The 18,795-nt window shown below is 41.4% G+C and overlaps 1 protein-coding gene across 2 annotated transcripts in view; it reads left to right on the plus strand.

The window, feature by feature from the left end:
* The window catches only part of LOC141048425 (class I histocompatibility antigen, F10 alpha chain-like), a 299,540-nt gene that overhangs the window by 211,170 nt on the left and 69,575 nt on the right, over positions 1–18,795 (plus strand). For both annotated transcript variants that reach the window (XM_073543981.1, XM_073543980.1), the window contains exon 2: positions 11,012–11,272. In XM_073543981.1, the coding sequence (XP_073400082.1) occupies positions 11,012–11,272 (261 nt within the window). The remainder of the gene's footprint in view (positions 1–11,011; positions 11,273–18,795) is intronic.

An 18,795-nucleotide genomic window follows, 5' to 3' on the forward strand; every position in this document is an offset into this window, starting at 1 on the left:
ACGTGATCGGAGGGGGTCAGTGACGCGTTGCCATAACAACCTGAGACCTCTATGGTTGTTGATGGCAGATTGCTATGAGCGCCACCCTGTGGTCGGCGTTCATAGCAATGCTGTAATTCTACTACATAGAGGTGATCTATGCATCACGTCTGTGTAGCAGAGGTGATCGTGCTATGGCAGCTTGTAGCCTCTTATGGAGGCTATTGAAGCATGCCAAAAGTTAAAAAAAGTGTTTAAAATTAAAAAAAATAATAAAAAAAGAGAGTTTAATTCACCCCTCTTTCGCCCCAATAAAAAAAGTCAAACCTACACATATTTGGTATCGCCGCGTTCAGAATCACCCGATATATATATAAAAAAAAGGATTAACCTGATCGCTAAACGGCGTAGCGAGAGAAAAAAATCAAAACGCCAGAATTACGTTTTTTTGGTTGCTGCAACATTGCATTAAAATGCAATAACGGGTGATCAAAAGATCGTATCTGCACCAAAATGGTATCACTAAAAACGTCAACTTGGCACGCAAAAAATAAGCCCTCACCCAACCTGGGATCACAAAAATTGGAGACGCTATGGGTCTCGGAAAATGGTCCAATTTTGTTTTCACCACTTAGATAAAAGAGAACCTAGAGATGTTTGGTGTCTATGAACTCGTAATGACCGGGAGAATCATAATGGCAGCTCAGATTTAGCATTTAGTGAACCTAGCAAAAAAGCCAAGCAAAAGTTTGGGATTGCACTTTTTTTTGGAATTTCATAGCACTTGGAATTTTTTTCCCAATTCGAGTACACTACATGGGAAAACCAATGGTGTCGTTCAAAAGTACAACTCGTCCCACAAAAAATAAGCCCTCACATGGCCATATTGATGGAAAAATAAAAAAGTTATAGCTCTGGGAAGAAAGGGAGCGAAAAACGAAAACGGCTCCGGACATGAAGAGGTTAATAAATAGCATTTAAAAAATCCCCTAATACACATTTTTATGTAAAAAAAATTAAAATACACAAAAAAGAACACGTTTGGTATATTTGCATCCGTAAAAATTCCATCTATAAAAATGTCACCCTAGTTAACCCCTTCAGTGAACGCCATAAAAAAAAAAAAAAGGTAGCAAAGTATACTTTTTCCAAGCGGTATCGTCATACTGCTTGGAAAAAGTGGAATAAAATGCGATCAAAAAAACAAATGGTAATAAAAATAGTATCACTAAATGCGCCATATTCTCCCGCAAGAAACAAGCCGCCATACAGATACATACAAATGAGGCATCGCTGTAATCATAGTGACCTGAAGAATAAAGCTGCCTTATCAATTTTACCACACGCGGAACGGAGAAAAAAAAAAAAAAAAACTCAATTCCTGAATTGCTGGTTTTTATTGATTCTGCCTCCACAAAAATCGGAATAGAAAGCGATCAAAAAACGTCATGTGCCCAAAAATGCTACCAATAAAGACGTCAGCTCATCCCACAAAAAACAAGACCTCACATGACTGTCTGCTGAAATATGGAAAAATTATAGCTCTCAAAATACAGCGATGCAAAAATTTCTTACAAAAAAATTATTCTAAAGAAAAAAAAGCGTCTTTTAGTGGGTGACAGAAGCTAAACACGAAAAAAAAGGTATAAATCTGATATCGCTGTAATTGCACCGACCCGAGGAATAGTCGCCTAATCACTGATACCGCACAAAGAACGGCGTAAAAAATAAAACCAATTCTTCACCTTTTGTGGATTTGTTCATTCTGCCTCCCAAAGATCGCAGTAAGGCGATCACAGTGGTTCCCCCCACACATGGGGCATCAGCGTACTCAGGACAAATTGCACAACAACTTTGGGGGTCTAATTTCTCCTGTTACCCTTGTGAAAATAAAAATTTTGGGGGAAAAAGATCATTTTAGTGGAAAAATATATGATTTTTTTATTTTCACGGCTCTACGTTATAAACTTCTGTGAAGAATTTGTGGGTTCAAAGTGCTCACCACACATCTAGATAAGCTCCTTGGGGGGTCTAGTTTCCAAATGGGGTCACTTGTGGGAGGGTTCTACTGTTCTACTGTTTAGGCACATCAGGGGCTCTGCAAACGCAACATGACACACACAGGCCATTCCATCAAAGTCTGCATTCCAAAACGGTGCTCCATCCCTTCTGAGCTCTGCCATGCGCCCAAACAGTGATTTACCCCCCCCATATGGGGTATCAGTGTACTCAGGACAAATTGCACAACAATTCTTGGGGTCCTTTTTCTCCTGTTACCCTTGTGAAAATAAAAATTTGGGGGCAAAAAGATCATGTTTGTGGAAAAAAATGATTTTTTAATTTTGTGGCTCTACGTTATAAACTTCTGTGAAGCCCTTGGAGGTTCAAAGTTTTCACCACACATCTAGATAAGTTCCTTGGGGGGGTCTAGTTTCCAAAATGGGGTCACTTGTGGGAGGTTTCCACTGTTTAGGTACATCAGGGGCTCTCCAAACGCGACATGGCATCCGATCTCAATTCCAGCCATTTTGACATTCAAAACCTTTAACCCCTTTCTGACATGAGACGTACTATGCCCATGGACGGGATAGTACGTCTACCGCGATCAGCGGCGCCCACGTGGTGAGCGCCGCTGATCGCGGCCGGATGTCAGCTAATTATCATAGCTGACACCCGGCACAATGTGTCAGGGGCTGTCACAGACCGCCCCCGACACGTTAACCCCTTGCACACCGCGATCAAACATGATCGCGGTGTACCGGGGGTTACAAGGAAGCATCGGCAGGGAGGGGGCTCCCTCCGTGCTTCCCTGATCCCCCCACGGCAGCGCAATGTGCAGCGCTGCTGTGGGGGTCTCTTTCCCTACAGGCCCCCGAATCCAAGATGGCGACGGGGGCCTGTAGGGAGCTGACTTCCTCACTGCCTGCAAAGCGCAGGCATGAGGAAGTCTGCAGCACTGCCTGTGACAGATTGCTGATCTGTCACAGTGATCTGTGATGTGACAGATCAGCAATCTGTCACAGGACAGTGATGTCCCACCTGGGACTATGTAATAAAGTTAAAAAAAAAAAAAAGTGTTAAAATAATTTAAAAAAAATGGCCAAATAAATTAGAAAAAAAAAAAATATTCCCCAATAAATTCATTTTTTGGAAATAAAAAAACAAACAAAAAACAATAAAAGTACACATGTTAGGTATCGCCGTAACGACCTGCCCTATAAAACTGTCCCATTAGTTAACCCCTTTAGCGAACCCCTTAAAAAATAAAAATAAAAAACGAAGCAAAAAATAATGATTTATTATCATAACGCCAAACAAAAAGTGCAATAACGCGCGATCAAAAAGACGCATATAAATATCCATGGTACCGCTGAAAACTTCATCTTGTCCCGCAAAAAAAAAGCCACCATACAGCATCATCAGCAAAAAACAAAAAAGTTATAGCTCGTAGAATAAAGCGATACAAAAATAATTATTTTTTATATAAAATAGTTTTCATTGCATAAAACCGACAAAACATAAAAAAACTACATAAATGAGGTATTGTTGTAACCGTACTGACCCGAAGAATAAAAGCGCTTTATCAATTTTACCGCACGCGGAACGGTGTAAACGCACTCCCCCAAAAGAAATTCATGAAACGCTGGTTTTTGTTAATTCAGCGTCCCAAAAATCGAAATAAAAAGCGATCAAAAAATGTCACGTGCCCGAAAATGGTACCAATAAAAACGTCAACTCATCCCGCAAAAATAAGATCTCACATGACTCGGTGGGTCAAAATACGGAAAAATTATAGCTCTCAATATGTGGTGATGAATAAACTATTTTTACAATAAAAAGCGTCTTTTAGCGTGCGACAGCCGCCAAACATAAAAACCCGCCATAAATAGTAAATCAAACCCCCCGTTATCACCCCGTTAGGGAAAAATAATAAAATTAAAAGAAAATGTATTTATTTCCATTTTCCCATTAGGATTAGGGTTAGGGCTAGGGTTAGGGCCAGGGCTAGGGTTATGTTTAGGGCTAGGGTTAGGGCTAAGGTTAGGGCTAAGGTTAGGGCTAAGGTTAGGGCTAGGGTTAATGCTGAGATTAGGGTTAGGGGTGTGTTGGGGTTAGGGTTGGAGTTAGAATTGGGGGGTTTCCACTGTTTGGGCACATCAGGTGCTCTCCAAATGCAACATGGCGTCTGATCTCAATTCCAGCCAATTCTAAGTTGAAAAAGTCAAATGGTGCTCCTTCCCCTCCAAGATCTGCCATGCGCCCAAACAGTGTTCTACCCCCACATGTAGGGTATCAGCCTACTCAGGACAAATTGCAAAACAACTTTTGGGGTCCAATTTCTCCTGTTACCCTTAGGAAAATAAAAAATTGGTGGCAAAAATATCATTTTTGTTGAAAAAAATTATTTTTTTATTTTCACGCCCGGGCGTTATAAACTTCTGTGAAGCCCTTGGGGGCTCAAAGTGCTCACCACACATCTAGATAAGTTCCGTGGGGGGTCTAGTGTCCAAAATGGGGACACTTGTGGGGAGTTTCAATAGTATAGGTACATCAGGGGCTCTCCAAACGCACATGACACCCGCAGACCATTCCTTCAAAGTCTGCATTCCAAAACTTCACTACTTCCCTCCTGAGCCCCGACATGTGCCCATACAGTAGTTTTCGCCCACATATGAGGTATCATCGTACTCAGGACAAATTGGACAACAACTTTTGGGGTCCAATTTCTCCTGTTACCCTTGTGAAAATAAAAAAATTGGGGACTAATTGATCATGTTTGTGGAAAAAATATGATTTTTTTATTTTCATGCCCGGGCATTATAAACTTCTGTGAAGCCCTTGGGTTCAAAGTGCTCACCACACATCTAGATAAGTTCCTTAGTGGGTCTAGTTTCCAAAATGGGGTCATTTGTGGGGGGTTTCCACTGTTTAGGTACATTAGGGGCTCTCCAAAGGCAACATGACACCCGCAGACCATTCCATCAAAGTCTGCATTCCAGAACGTCACTACTTCCCTTCCGAGCCCCGACATGTGCCCATACAGTAGTTTTCTCCCACATATGGGGTATCAGCGTACTCAGGAGAAATTGGATAACAACTTTTGGGGTTCAATTTCTCCTGGTACCCTTGGGAAAATAAAAAAAATTAGTGACTGTGACGGGAGTATTCTCCAGAGCAAGGAGGGACAACAGGCCTGGGAACGATCCAACAGATTTATTGACCAGAACACAGGAACAACACGAAGGTAATTTGCAGAGTCCCAAAATAAGTCCACAGGAAACTGATTCGGGGCACCTCCCGACAATCCTTGTGCCAGATCACAAAACCATAGTCGTTTTAGAGTCCCAGAAATCCGCCACGATCACACTAAGGCCGAGGCTTCCTCAGACAGCCTCGCCCTTCTCTTTCAGCATCCAACTCACATCTGCTGGGTCACACATAAGTCCATTGTCTTGGGCTCCTGGGATCAGCCCAAGTGTAGGGGAGTAGAAGTTCCCACCTCCTAGTCAATGGTTTGGTCCATCGCACGGCTCCGAGGTGTCTACAAGGATGTGTATTGTGAGTCCTCCCCCTGCTGAGGAGAACAATGGTGATTCCCCTAGCTGTGTTGACCCAAGCCTGAATTCAATTATGGTCTAGATACACAAGTCTTGTGGAAAGGAGACAGGTTACTTACATAATTACATTATAGTCCCAGAGACACAGGCAATGGGGAAAGGAAACATATTGTTACAGGTATACACAAGACATTGCAAAGTATTGGGTAAAAATACATATCATGACAATCCCTTCCCCTCCTAATTTGTGTGCGTACTAGGGACCTCTACAGGTCACTGGTTAAGTACACACAGGCATGGCGTAACTTACATGTGGCTTCATGCAGCCACGAATTGGCATCGTAGCTTTCCCACATCATTGCCCAGGAGAACAGCTGCAGGCAGACCACCCATCACCCCAACCAAACATCGCCTGTCCCCAAAACCAAAGTTCAGATCCACAGTGGCTGTGGGAATAGTCCTCCATTGTCCACCAGCCAGTTCAATGACAATCCCAGGTCCTCTATGGATTGCCTCAGGCCGAACCACTCGGGGATCAGCCAGCGTGAGGAAAGCCCCTGAGTCACAAAATCCAACAAGTCTTTGTCCATCCAGCACGACCTCCTGCAAGTGCTTACCACGATGAGCTGAAGTCGTCATAGCTGCGGGTCGCACACCATAAACTCCTAGTGGTGCAACATGGGTGGGTGAGGCACTAGGCCAGTCCTCACGTAGTGGTGACACGTCTTCCTCCATGGCACTTGGCTGTACATAATTAATAATATGATTGGGTACAGGATCAATCCTCATTTGAACAGCTGGGCAGGAGGCTTGCAGATGCCCCGGCTGCCCACATCGATAGCATCTGTGCTGTGTCTCACTCCATCCAATGCGTCCTCTTGGGCGAGGAGTAAGGGAACCTGCCGGTCGGCTCCCACCTGAAGGTGCTGTAGGGGTTTGAGGACGATTCCTCCATGAGCTGGCTGGACATGAGGCCTGCAGATGCCCCGGATGCCCACAACCATAACACCTGCGCTCTGCTACTTCCTCTCCTCGTCGTATTCCAGAAAACGCAGTGGAAGCAACAGGAGGCACATTAACACAGGTATCAACACGAGGTGGTGGCTCAGAGGAACGGGGAACAATGGGGACAGAAGAACTGGGGGCCACCGGTGTTGTGGAGCTGGTAGGCCTCTCTCCATCCTCCAACAGAACTCTCCACCGAGGCTTGATGGTGAGAGCCTCATCAGCGAGAGATGCAGCTTCTTCCACTGTAGCAGGTTTCCTCTCACGCACCCATTCCCTGATCTCAGCGGGGCACTGGGCAAAAAATTGTTCTTTTAGGATAACCTGGAGACAGGTGTTCCAGGTTAAGGCCTCCTCTGCCTCCAGCCAGCGATTACATATTTGTTTGAGTCTGTGGGCATACATCTTGAAAGACACTTCCTCATTACAGGCTAAAGTACGAAACTGGGTCCTGTAAGTGTCTGGGGTCACAGCATAATGTTCTAGAACAGTCCGTTTAATCTCTGCATACTCACAGTTCCACCGAGGGTCCATAGCTCTATAGGCTGCGGCAGCTCCACCCTCTAAGAGCCCCACAAGATGTCGGACGCGCTCCCTTTCCGGGACTTCCATTAATCGACACTGATGCTCAAAGTCCAGGAAGAAGCCCTCAATGTCACCGGAAGCCTCATTAAACGGCTTGAAGTCTTTGCGGGACACTCTGGGGAGTTCCCTCATGGGGGATGCTGTGGGTACAGTCTGTCTGGAGCTTCTCGCTGCCTCCAAAGCGATCTCCCTCTCCAGCATTGCCCTCTCCTCCATCCTGCGCTGCCTCTCCTTGGCTGTGCGCATGACCTCCCTCTTATCTTCTATGGTAGCCTCTTCTCCCAGCAAGGCCATCTCCTCCTCGTACCACACAACCCACTGACTTTTTTGGGTATTTACCTCCGACTGCCGCCTTTCCTCTCTTTGCTGTGAGGATCCTTCCTCAGCATCATCTTGCAGGCGAACTGCTTCCAATGCTTCAATCAGCTGCTCATTGGAGAGTCCCTTGCAGCTGACTCCCAGTTCACGGGCCTTTGTTTGTAGGTTCTTTGCAGTCCAGTTCTTGTACTCTGAGGCTCTGGTTCCAGAAGTTGATGGGCCGTTGTCCTCCATTTCTTCTGCTCTGATCCCACCGCTGCCAACCAGTTTGTGACGGGAGTATTCTCCAGAGCAAGGAGGGACAACAGGCCTGGGAACGATCCAACAGATTTATTGACCAGAACACAGGAACAACACGAAGGTAATTTGCAGAGTCCCAAAATAAGTCCACAGGAAACTGATTCGGGGCACCTCCCGACAATCCTTGTGCCAGATCACAAAACCATAGTCGTTTTAGAGTCCCAGAAATCCGCCACGATCACACTAAGGCCGAGGCTTCCTCAGACAGCCTCGCCCTTCTCTTTCAGCATCCAACTCACATCTGCTGGGTCACACATAAGTCCATTGTCTTGGGCTCCTGGGATCAGCCCAAGTGTAGGGGAGTAGAAGTTCCCACCTCCTAGTCAATGGTTTGGTCCATCGCACGGCTCCGAGGTGTCTACAAGGATGTGTATTGTGAGTCCTCCCCCTGCTGAGGAGAACAATGGTGATTCCCCTAGCTGTGTTGACCCAAGCCTGAATTCAATTATGGTCTAGATACACAAGTCTTGTGGAAAGGAGACAGGTTACTTACATAATTACATTATAGTCCCAGAGACACAGGCAATGGGGAAAGGAAACATATTGTTACAGGTATACACAAGACATTGCAAAGTATTGGGGAAAAATACATATCATGACAGTGACTAAAAGATCATGTTTGTGAAAAAAATACGAATTTTTTATTTTCACGCCCGGGCGTTATAAACTTCTGTGAAGCACTGGGGGGTTCAAAGTGCTCACCACACATCTAGATAAGTTCCTTGGGGGGGGTCTAGTTTCCAAAATGGTGTCATTTGTGGGGAGTTTCCACTGTTTTGGTACATCAGGTGTTTTCCAATCGCGACATGGTGCCCGATCTCAATTCCAGCCAAAAACGTCAAATGGCGTTGCTTCCCTTCCGAGCTCTGCCATGCGCCCAAATAGTGGTTTACCCCCACATGTGGGGTATCAGCGTACTCAGGACAAATTGCACAATAACTTTTAGGGTCCTGTTACCCTTGGGAAAATAAAAATTGGGGGTGAAAAGATCATTTTTGTGGAAAAAATATGATTTTTTCATTGTACCGCTGTACGTTATAAACTTCTGTGAAGCACTGGGGGGTTGAAAGTTCTCATCACATATCTAGATAAGTTCCTTAGGGGGTCTAGTTTGCAAAATGGTGTCATTTGTGGGGGGTTTCCACTGTTTTGGTACATCAGGGGTTTTCCAATCGCGACATGGTGTCCGATCTCAATTCCAGCCAAAAACGTCAAATGGCGCTGCTTCCCTTTCAAGCTCTGCCATGCGCCCAAATAGTGGTTTACCCCCACATGTGGGGTATCAGCGTACTCAGGACAAATTGCACAATAACTTTTAGGGTCCTGTTACCCTTGGGAAAATAAAAATTGGGGGGTGAAAAGATCATTTTTGTGGAAAAAATATGATTTTTTAATTGTACCGCTGTACGTTATAAACTTCTGTGAAGCCCTTGTGGGTTCAAAGTTCTTACCACATATCTAGATAAGTTCCTTGGGGGGTCTAGTTTCCAAAATGGGGTCACTTGTGGGGGGTTTCCACTGTTTAGGTACATCAGGGGCTCTCCAAACGTGACATGGCGTCCGATCTGAATTCCAGCCAATTTTGCAATGAAAAAGTCAAACGGCGCTCCTTCCCTTCTGAGCTCTGCCATGCGCCTAAACAGTGGTTCCCCCCCACATATCAGGTATCAGCGTACTCAGGACAAATTGCACAATAACTTTTGCAGTCCAATTTCTCCTGTTACCCTTGGTAAAATAAAAAAAATTGAACCTGAAGTATTTTTTTTGTGAAAAAAAGTTAGATGTTCATTTTTTTTTTTAAATATTCAAAAAATTCCTGTGACGCACCTAAAGGGTTAATAAACTTCTTGAATGTGGTTTTGAGCACCTTAAGGGGTGCAGTTTTTAGAATGGTGTCACTTTTGGGTATTTTCTATCATATAGAGCCCTCAAAGTGGCTTCAACTGTGATGTGGTCCGTAAAAATAAAATAGTGTTGCAAAAATGAGAAATCGCTGGTCAACTTTTAACCCTTATAACTTCCTAACAAAAAAAAATGTGGGTTCCAAAATTGTGCTGATGTAAAGTAAACATGTGGGAAATGTTAGTTATCAAGTTTATTGTGTGCCGTATCTCTGTGATTTAAGGGCATAAAAATTCAAAGTTGGAAAATTGCGAAATTTTCAAAATTTTCGCCAAATTTCCATTTTTTTCACAAACAAATGCAAGTTATATGAATGAAATTTTACCACTAACATGAAGTACAATATGTCATGAGAAAACAATGTCAGAATCACCGAGGTCCATGGAAGTGTTCCAGAGTTATGACCTCATAAAGGGACAGTGGTCAGAATTGTTAAAATTGGCCCGGTCATTAACGTGCAAACCACCCTTGGGGGTGAAGGGGTTAAACGATGCTCCTTCCCTTCTGAGCGCTACCGTGCGCCTAAAGATTGGTCTTCCTCCACACATGGGGTATCGGTGTACTCAGGAGAAATTACACAACAAATATTGTGGTTCATTTTCTCCTGATACCCTTCACAAAATAAAAAAATTGTGTCTGCTGTAAAATTTTTGGGAAAAAAAGTTAAATGTTCATTTTTTCCTTCCACATTGCTTTAATTCTTGTGAAGTACCTAATGGGTTAATAAGCTTCTTGCATGTGGTTTTGCACACCTTGAGGGGTGCAGTTTTTAGAATGGTGTCACTTTCGGGTATTTTCTGTTATATTGACCCCTCAAACTCGCTTCTATTGTGAGGTTGTCCCTAAAAAATGGTTTTGTAAATTTTGTTGGAAAAATGAGAAATCGCTGGTCAACTTTTATCCCTTATAACGTCCTAACAAAAAAAATGTTTCCAAAATTGTGCTGATGTAAAGTAGACATGTGGGAAATGATATTTATTAACTATTTGTGTGACACCACTCTCTGATTTAAGGGTACAAAAATTAAAGTTTGGAATTTGCAAAATTTTCAAGATTTTTGACAAATTTCTGTTATTTTCATAAATAAACGTAAGTTATATCGAAGAAATGTTACCACTGACATGAAGTACAAAGTGTCAGGAGAAAACAGTGTCAGAATCAGTGGGATCCATGGAAGCGTTCCAGAGTCATAACCACATAAAGTGACAGCGGTCCGATTTCAGAATTAAGGCCTGGCCATTAACCTACAAAGTGGCTTGGTGCTTAAGGGGTTAATCATTATGTTTCTGTCTTTGGTTCTATGTGTCTCCTCCTGTGACTGCAGGGTCCTGTGTGTGACATGTAACACTCTGTGTCTCTCTCAGACAGTCACTCTCTGCGGTATTATTACACGGTGGTCTCAGCTCCGGGGTCCGGGCTGCCGGAATACTCATCAGTCGGATATGTGGATGATCGGGAGATTGTGAATTATAACTCGGAGAGCGGCAGATACCGACCCAAGGTCCAGTGGATGGAAAAAATGGAGGAAGGATACTGGGAGAGGAATACACAGATCACTAAAGGGACTGAGGCGTCATTCAGACATAATGTGAGGATAGCGATGGAGCGATTCAACCAGAGCGGAGGTGAGAAATATACTGTATACACTATATACACACACTACACTGTATACACTATATACACACTACACTGTATACACTGTATACACACTACACTGTATACACACTACACTGTATACACTATATACACACTACACTGTATACACTATATACACACACTACACTGTATACACTATATACACACTACACTGTATACACTATATACACACTACACTGTATACACTATATACACACACTACACTGTATACACTATATACACACTACACTGTATACACTATATACACACTACACTGTATACACTATATACACACTACACTGTATATAAACACTACACTGTATACACTATATACACACTACACTGTATACACTATATACACACACTACACTGTATACACTATATACACACTACACTGTATACACTATATACACACTACACTGTATACACTATATACACACACTACACTGTATACACTATATACACACACTACACTGTATACACTATATACACACACTACACTGTATACACTATACACACACTACACTGTATACACTATATACACACACTACACTGTATACACTATATACACACTACACTGTATACACTATATACACACACTACACTGTATACACTATATACACACACTACACTGTATACACTATATACACACTACACTGTATACACTATATACACACACTACACTGTATACACTATATACACACACTACACTGTATACACTATATACACACACTACACTGTATACACTATATACACACTACACTGTATACACTATATACACACTACACTGTATACACTATATACACACACTACACTGTATACACTATATACACACACTACACTGTATACACTATATACACACACTACACTGTATACACTATATACACACACTACACTGTATACACTATATACACACACTACACTGTATACACTATATACACACACTACACTGTATACACTATATACACACTACACTGTATACACTATATACACACACTACACTGTATACACTATATACACACACTACACTGTATACACTATATACACACACTACACTGTATACACTATATACACACACTACACTGTATACACTATATACACACTACACTGTATACACTATATACACACTACACTGTATACACTATATACACACACTACACTGTATACACTATATACACACACTACACTGTATACACTATATACACACTACACTGTATACACTATATACACACATTACACTGTATACACTATATACACACTACACTGTATACACTATATACACTACACTGTATACACTATATACACACACTACACTGTATACACTATATACACACACTACACTGTATACACTATATACACACACTACACTGTATACACTATATACACACTACACTGTATACACTATATACACACACTACACTGTATACACTATATACACACACTACACTGTATACACTATATACACACATTACACTGTATACACTATATACACTACACTGTATACACTATATACACACACTACACTGTATACACTATATACACTACACTGTATACACTATATACACTACACTGTATACACTATATACACACTACACTGTATACACTATACACACACTACACTGTATACACTATATACACACTACACTGTATACACTATATACACACACTACACTGTATACACTATATACACACACTACACTGTATACACTATATACACACACTACACTGTATACACTATATACACACACTACACTGTATACACTATATACACACACTACACTGTATACACTATATACACACTACAGTGTATACACTATACACACACTACACTGTATACACTATATACACACTACACTGTATACACTATATACACACACTACACTGTATACACTATATACACACACTACACTGTATACACTATATACACACTACAGTGTATACACTATACACACACTACACTGTATACACTATATACACACTACACTGTATACACTATACACACACTACACTGTATACACTATATACACACACTACACTGTATACACTATATACACACTACACTGTATACACTATATACACACTACACTGTATACACTATATACACACACTACACTGTATACACTATACACACACACTACACTGTATACACACACTACACTGTATACACTATACACACACACTACACTGTATACACTATATACACACTACACTGTATACACTATATACACACTACACTGTATACACTATATACACACTACACTGTATACACTATATACACACACTACACTGTATACACTATATACACACACTACACTGTATACACTATATACACACACTACACTGTATACACTATATACACACACTACACTGTATACACTATATACACACATTACACTGTATACACTATATACACTACACTGTATACACTATATACACTACACTGTATACACTATATACACACACTACACTGTATACACTATATACACACACTACACTGCATACACTATATACACACACTACACTGTATACACTATATACACACATTACACTGTATACACTATATACACTACACTGTATACACTATATACACACACTACACTGTATACACTATATACACTACACTGTATACACTATATACACACACTACACTGTATACACTATATACACACACTACACTGTATACACTATATACACACACTACACTGTATACACTATATACACACTCTACACTGTATACACTATATACACACACTACACTGTATACACTATATACACACACTACACTGTATACACTATATACACTACACTGTATACACTATATACACACACTACACTGTATACACTATATACACTACACTGTATACACTATATACACTACACTGTATACACTATATACACACTACACTGTATACACTATACACACACTACACTGTATACACTATATACACACACTACACTGTATACACTATATACACACTACACTGTATACACTATATACACACACTACACTGTATACACTATATACACACACTACACTGTATACACTATATACACACACTACACTGTATACACTATATACACACACTACACTGTATACACTATATACACACACTACACTGTATACACTATATACACACTACACTGTATACACTATATACACACACTACACTGTATACACTATACACACACACTACACTGTATACACACACTACACTGTATACACTATACACACACACTACACTGTATACACTATATACACACTACACTGTATACACTATATACACACTACACTGTATACACTATATACACACTACACTGTATACACTATATACACACTACACTGTATACACTATACACACACTACACTGTATACACTATATACACACTACACTACACTGTATACACTATATACACACTACACTACACTGTATACACTATATATACACACTACACTGTATACACTATATACACACACTACACTGTATACACTATACACACACACTACACTGTATACACACACTACACTGTATACACTATACACACACACTACACTGTATACACTATATACACACTACACTGTATACACTATATACACACACTACACTGTATACACTATATACACACTACACTGTATACACTATATACACACACTACACTGTATACACTATATACACACACTACACTGTATACACTATACACACACACTACACTGTATACACACACTACACTGTATACACTATACACACACACTACACTGTATACACTATATACACACTACACTGTATACACTATATACACACACTACACTGTATACACTATATACACACTACACTGTATACACTATATACACACACTACACTGTATACACTATATACACACACTACACTGTATACACTATATACACACACTACACTGTATACACTATATACACACACTACACTGTATACACTATATACACACACTACACTGTATACACTATATACACACACTACACTGTATACACTATATACACTACACTGTATACACTATATACACACACTACACTGTATACACACACTACACTGTATACACTATACACACACACTACACTGTATACACTATATACACACTACACTGTATACACTATATACATACACTACACTGTATACACTATATACACACACTACACTGTATACACTATATACACACACTACACTGTATACACTATATATACACACTACACTGTATACACTATATACACACTACACTGTATACACTATATACACACACTACACTGTATACACTGTATACACACACTACACTGTATACACTATATACACACTACACTACACTGTATACACTATATATACACACTACACTGTATACACTATATACACACACTACACTGTATACACTATATACACACACTACACTGTATACACTATATACACTACACTGTATACACTATATACACTACACTGTATACACTATATAAACACTACACTGTATACACTATACACACACTACACTGTATACACTATATACACACACTACACTGTATACACTATATACACACTACACTGTATACACTATATACACACACTACACTGTATACACTATATACACACTACACTGTATACACTATATACACACACTACACTGTATACACTATATACACACACTACACTGTATACACTATATACACACTACACTGTATACACTATATACACACACTACACTGTATACACTATATACACACTACACTGTATACACTATATACACACACTACACTGTATACACTGTATACACACACTACACTGTATACACTATATACACACTACACTACACTGTATACACTATATATACACACTACACTGTATACACACTACACTGTATACACTATATACACACACTACACTGTATACACTATATACACACACTACACTGTATACACTATATACACACACTACACTGTATACACTATATACACTACACTGTATACACTATATACACACTACACTGTATACACTATACACACACTACACTGTATACACTATATACACACACTACACTGTATACACTATATACACACTACACTGTATACACTATATACACACACTACACTGTATACACTATATACACACTACACTGTATACACTATATACACACACTACACTGTATACACTATATACACACTACACTGTATACACTATATACACACACTACACTGTATACACTGTATACACACACTACACTGTATACACTATATACACACACTACACTGTATACACTATATACACACTACACTGTATACACTATATACACACACTACACTGTATACACTATATACACACATTACACTGTATACACTATATACACACATTACACTGTATACACTATATACACTACACTGTATACACTATATACACACACTACACTGTATACACTATATACACACACTACACTGTATACACTATATACACACATTACACTGTATACACTATATACACTACACTGTATACACTATATACACACACTACACTGTATACACTATATACACACTACACTGTATACACTATATACACACACTACACTGTATACACTATATACACACACTACACTGTATACACTATATACACACATTACACTGTATACACTATGTGACGGGAGTATTCTCCAGAGCAAGGAGGGACAACAGGCCTGGGAACGATCCAACAGATTTATTGACCAGAACACAGGAACAACACAAAGGTAATTTGCAGAGTCCCAAAATAAGTCCACAGGAAACTGATTCGGGGGCACCTCCCGACAATCCTTGTGCCAGATCACAAAACCATAGTCCTTTTAGAGTCCCAGAAATCCGCCACGATCACACTAAGGCCGAGGCTTCCTCAGACAGCCTCGCCCTTCTCTTTCAGCATCCAACTCACATCTGACTGAGTTGCACAGGGATCTAGTGTCTCTGCTCCTGGATCAGCCCATGTGTGTAGTGGAGGAGGGTTCCACTCCTCCTATGCAATGGTTTGGCCCACAGCAAGGCACCGCTGTGTCTACGAGGATGTGTATTGTGAGTCCTCCCCCTGCTGAGGAGAACAATGGTGATTACCCTAGCTGTGTTGACCCAAGCCTGAATTCAATTATGGTCTAGATACACAAGTCTTGTGGAAAGGAGACAGGTTACTTACATAATTACATTATAGTCCCAGAGACACAGGCAATGGGGGAAGGAAACATATTGTTACAGGTACACACAAGACATTGCAAAGTATTGGGGAAAAATACATATCATGACAATCCCTTCCCCTCCTAATTTGTGTACGTACTAGGGACCTCTACAGGTCACTGGTTAAGTACACAAAGGCATGGCGTAACTTACATGTGGCTTCATGCAGCCACGAATTGGCATCGTAGCTTTCCCACATCATTGCCCAGGAGAACAGCTGCAGGCAGACCACCCATCACCCCAACCACACATCGCCTGACCCCAAAACCAAAGTTCAGATCCACAGTGGCTGTGGGAATAGTCCTCCATTGTCCACCAGCCAGTTCAATGACAATCCCAGGTCCTCTATGGATTGCCTCAGGCCGAACCACTCGGGGATCAGCCAGCGTGAGGAAAGCCCCTGAGTCACAAAATCCAACAAGTCTTTGTCCATCCAGCACAACCTCCTGCAAGTGCTTACCTCGATGAGCTGAAGTCGTCATAGCTGCGGGTCGCACACCATAAACTCCTAGTGGTGCAACATGGGTGGGTGAGGCACTAGGCCAGTCCTCACGTTGTGGTGACACGTCTTCCTCCATGGCACTTGGCTGTACATAATTAATAATATGATTGGGTACAGGATCAATCCTCATTTGAACAGCTGGGCAGGAGGCTTGCAGATGCCCCGGCTGCCCACATCGATAGCATCTGCGTTGTGTCTCACTCCATCCAATGCGTCCTCTTGGGCGAGGAGTAAGGGAACCTGCCGGTCGGCTCCCACCTGAAGGTGCTGTAGGGGTTTGAGGACGATTCCTCCATGAGCTGGCTGGACATGAGGCCTGCAGATGCCCCGGATGCCCACAACCATAACACCTGCGCTCTGCTACTTCCTCTCCTCGTCGTATTCCAGAAAACGCAGTGGAAGCAACAGGAGGCACATTAACACAGGTATCAACACGAGGTGGTGGCTCAGAGGAACGGGGAACAATGGGGACAGAAGAACTGGGGGCCACCGGTGTTGTGGAGCTGGTAGGCCTCTCTCCATCCTCCAACAGAACTCTCCACCGAGGCTTGATGGTGAGAGCCTCATCAGCGAGAGATGCAGCTTTTTCCACTGTAGCAGGTTTCCTCTCACGCACCCATTCCCTGATCTCAGCGGGGCACTGGGCAAAAAATTGTTCTTTTAGGATAACCTGGAGACAGGTGTTCCAGGTTAAGGCCTCCTCTGCCTCCAGCCAGCGATTACATATTTGTTTGAGTCTGTGGGCATACATCTTGAAAGACACTTCCTCATTACAGGCTAAAGTACGAAACTGGGTCCTGTAAGTGTCT

This window comes from Dendrobates tinctorius, unplaced genomic scaffold (genome assembly GCF_039654945.1).
Source record: "Dendrobates tinctorius isolate UK_male_01 unplaced genomic scaffold, ASM3965494v1 ptg000135l, whole genome shotgun sequence".
Classification (NCBI taxonomy): domain Eukaryota; kingdom Metazoa; phylum Chordata; class Amphibia; order Anura; family Dendrobatidae; genus Dendrobates; species Dendrobates tinctorius.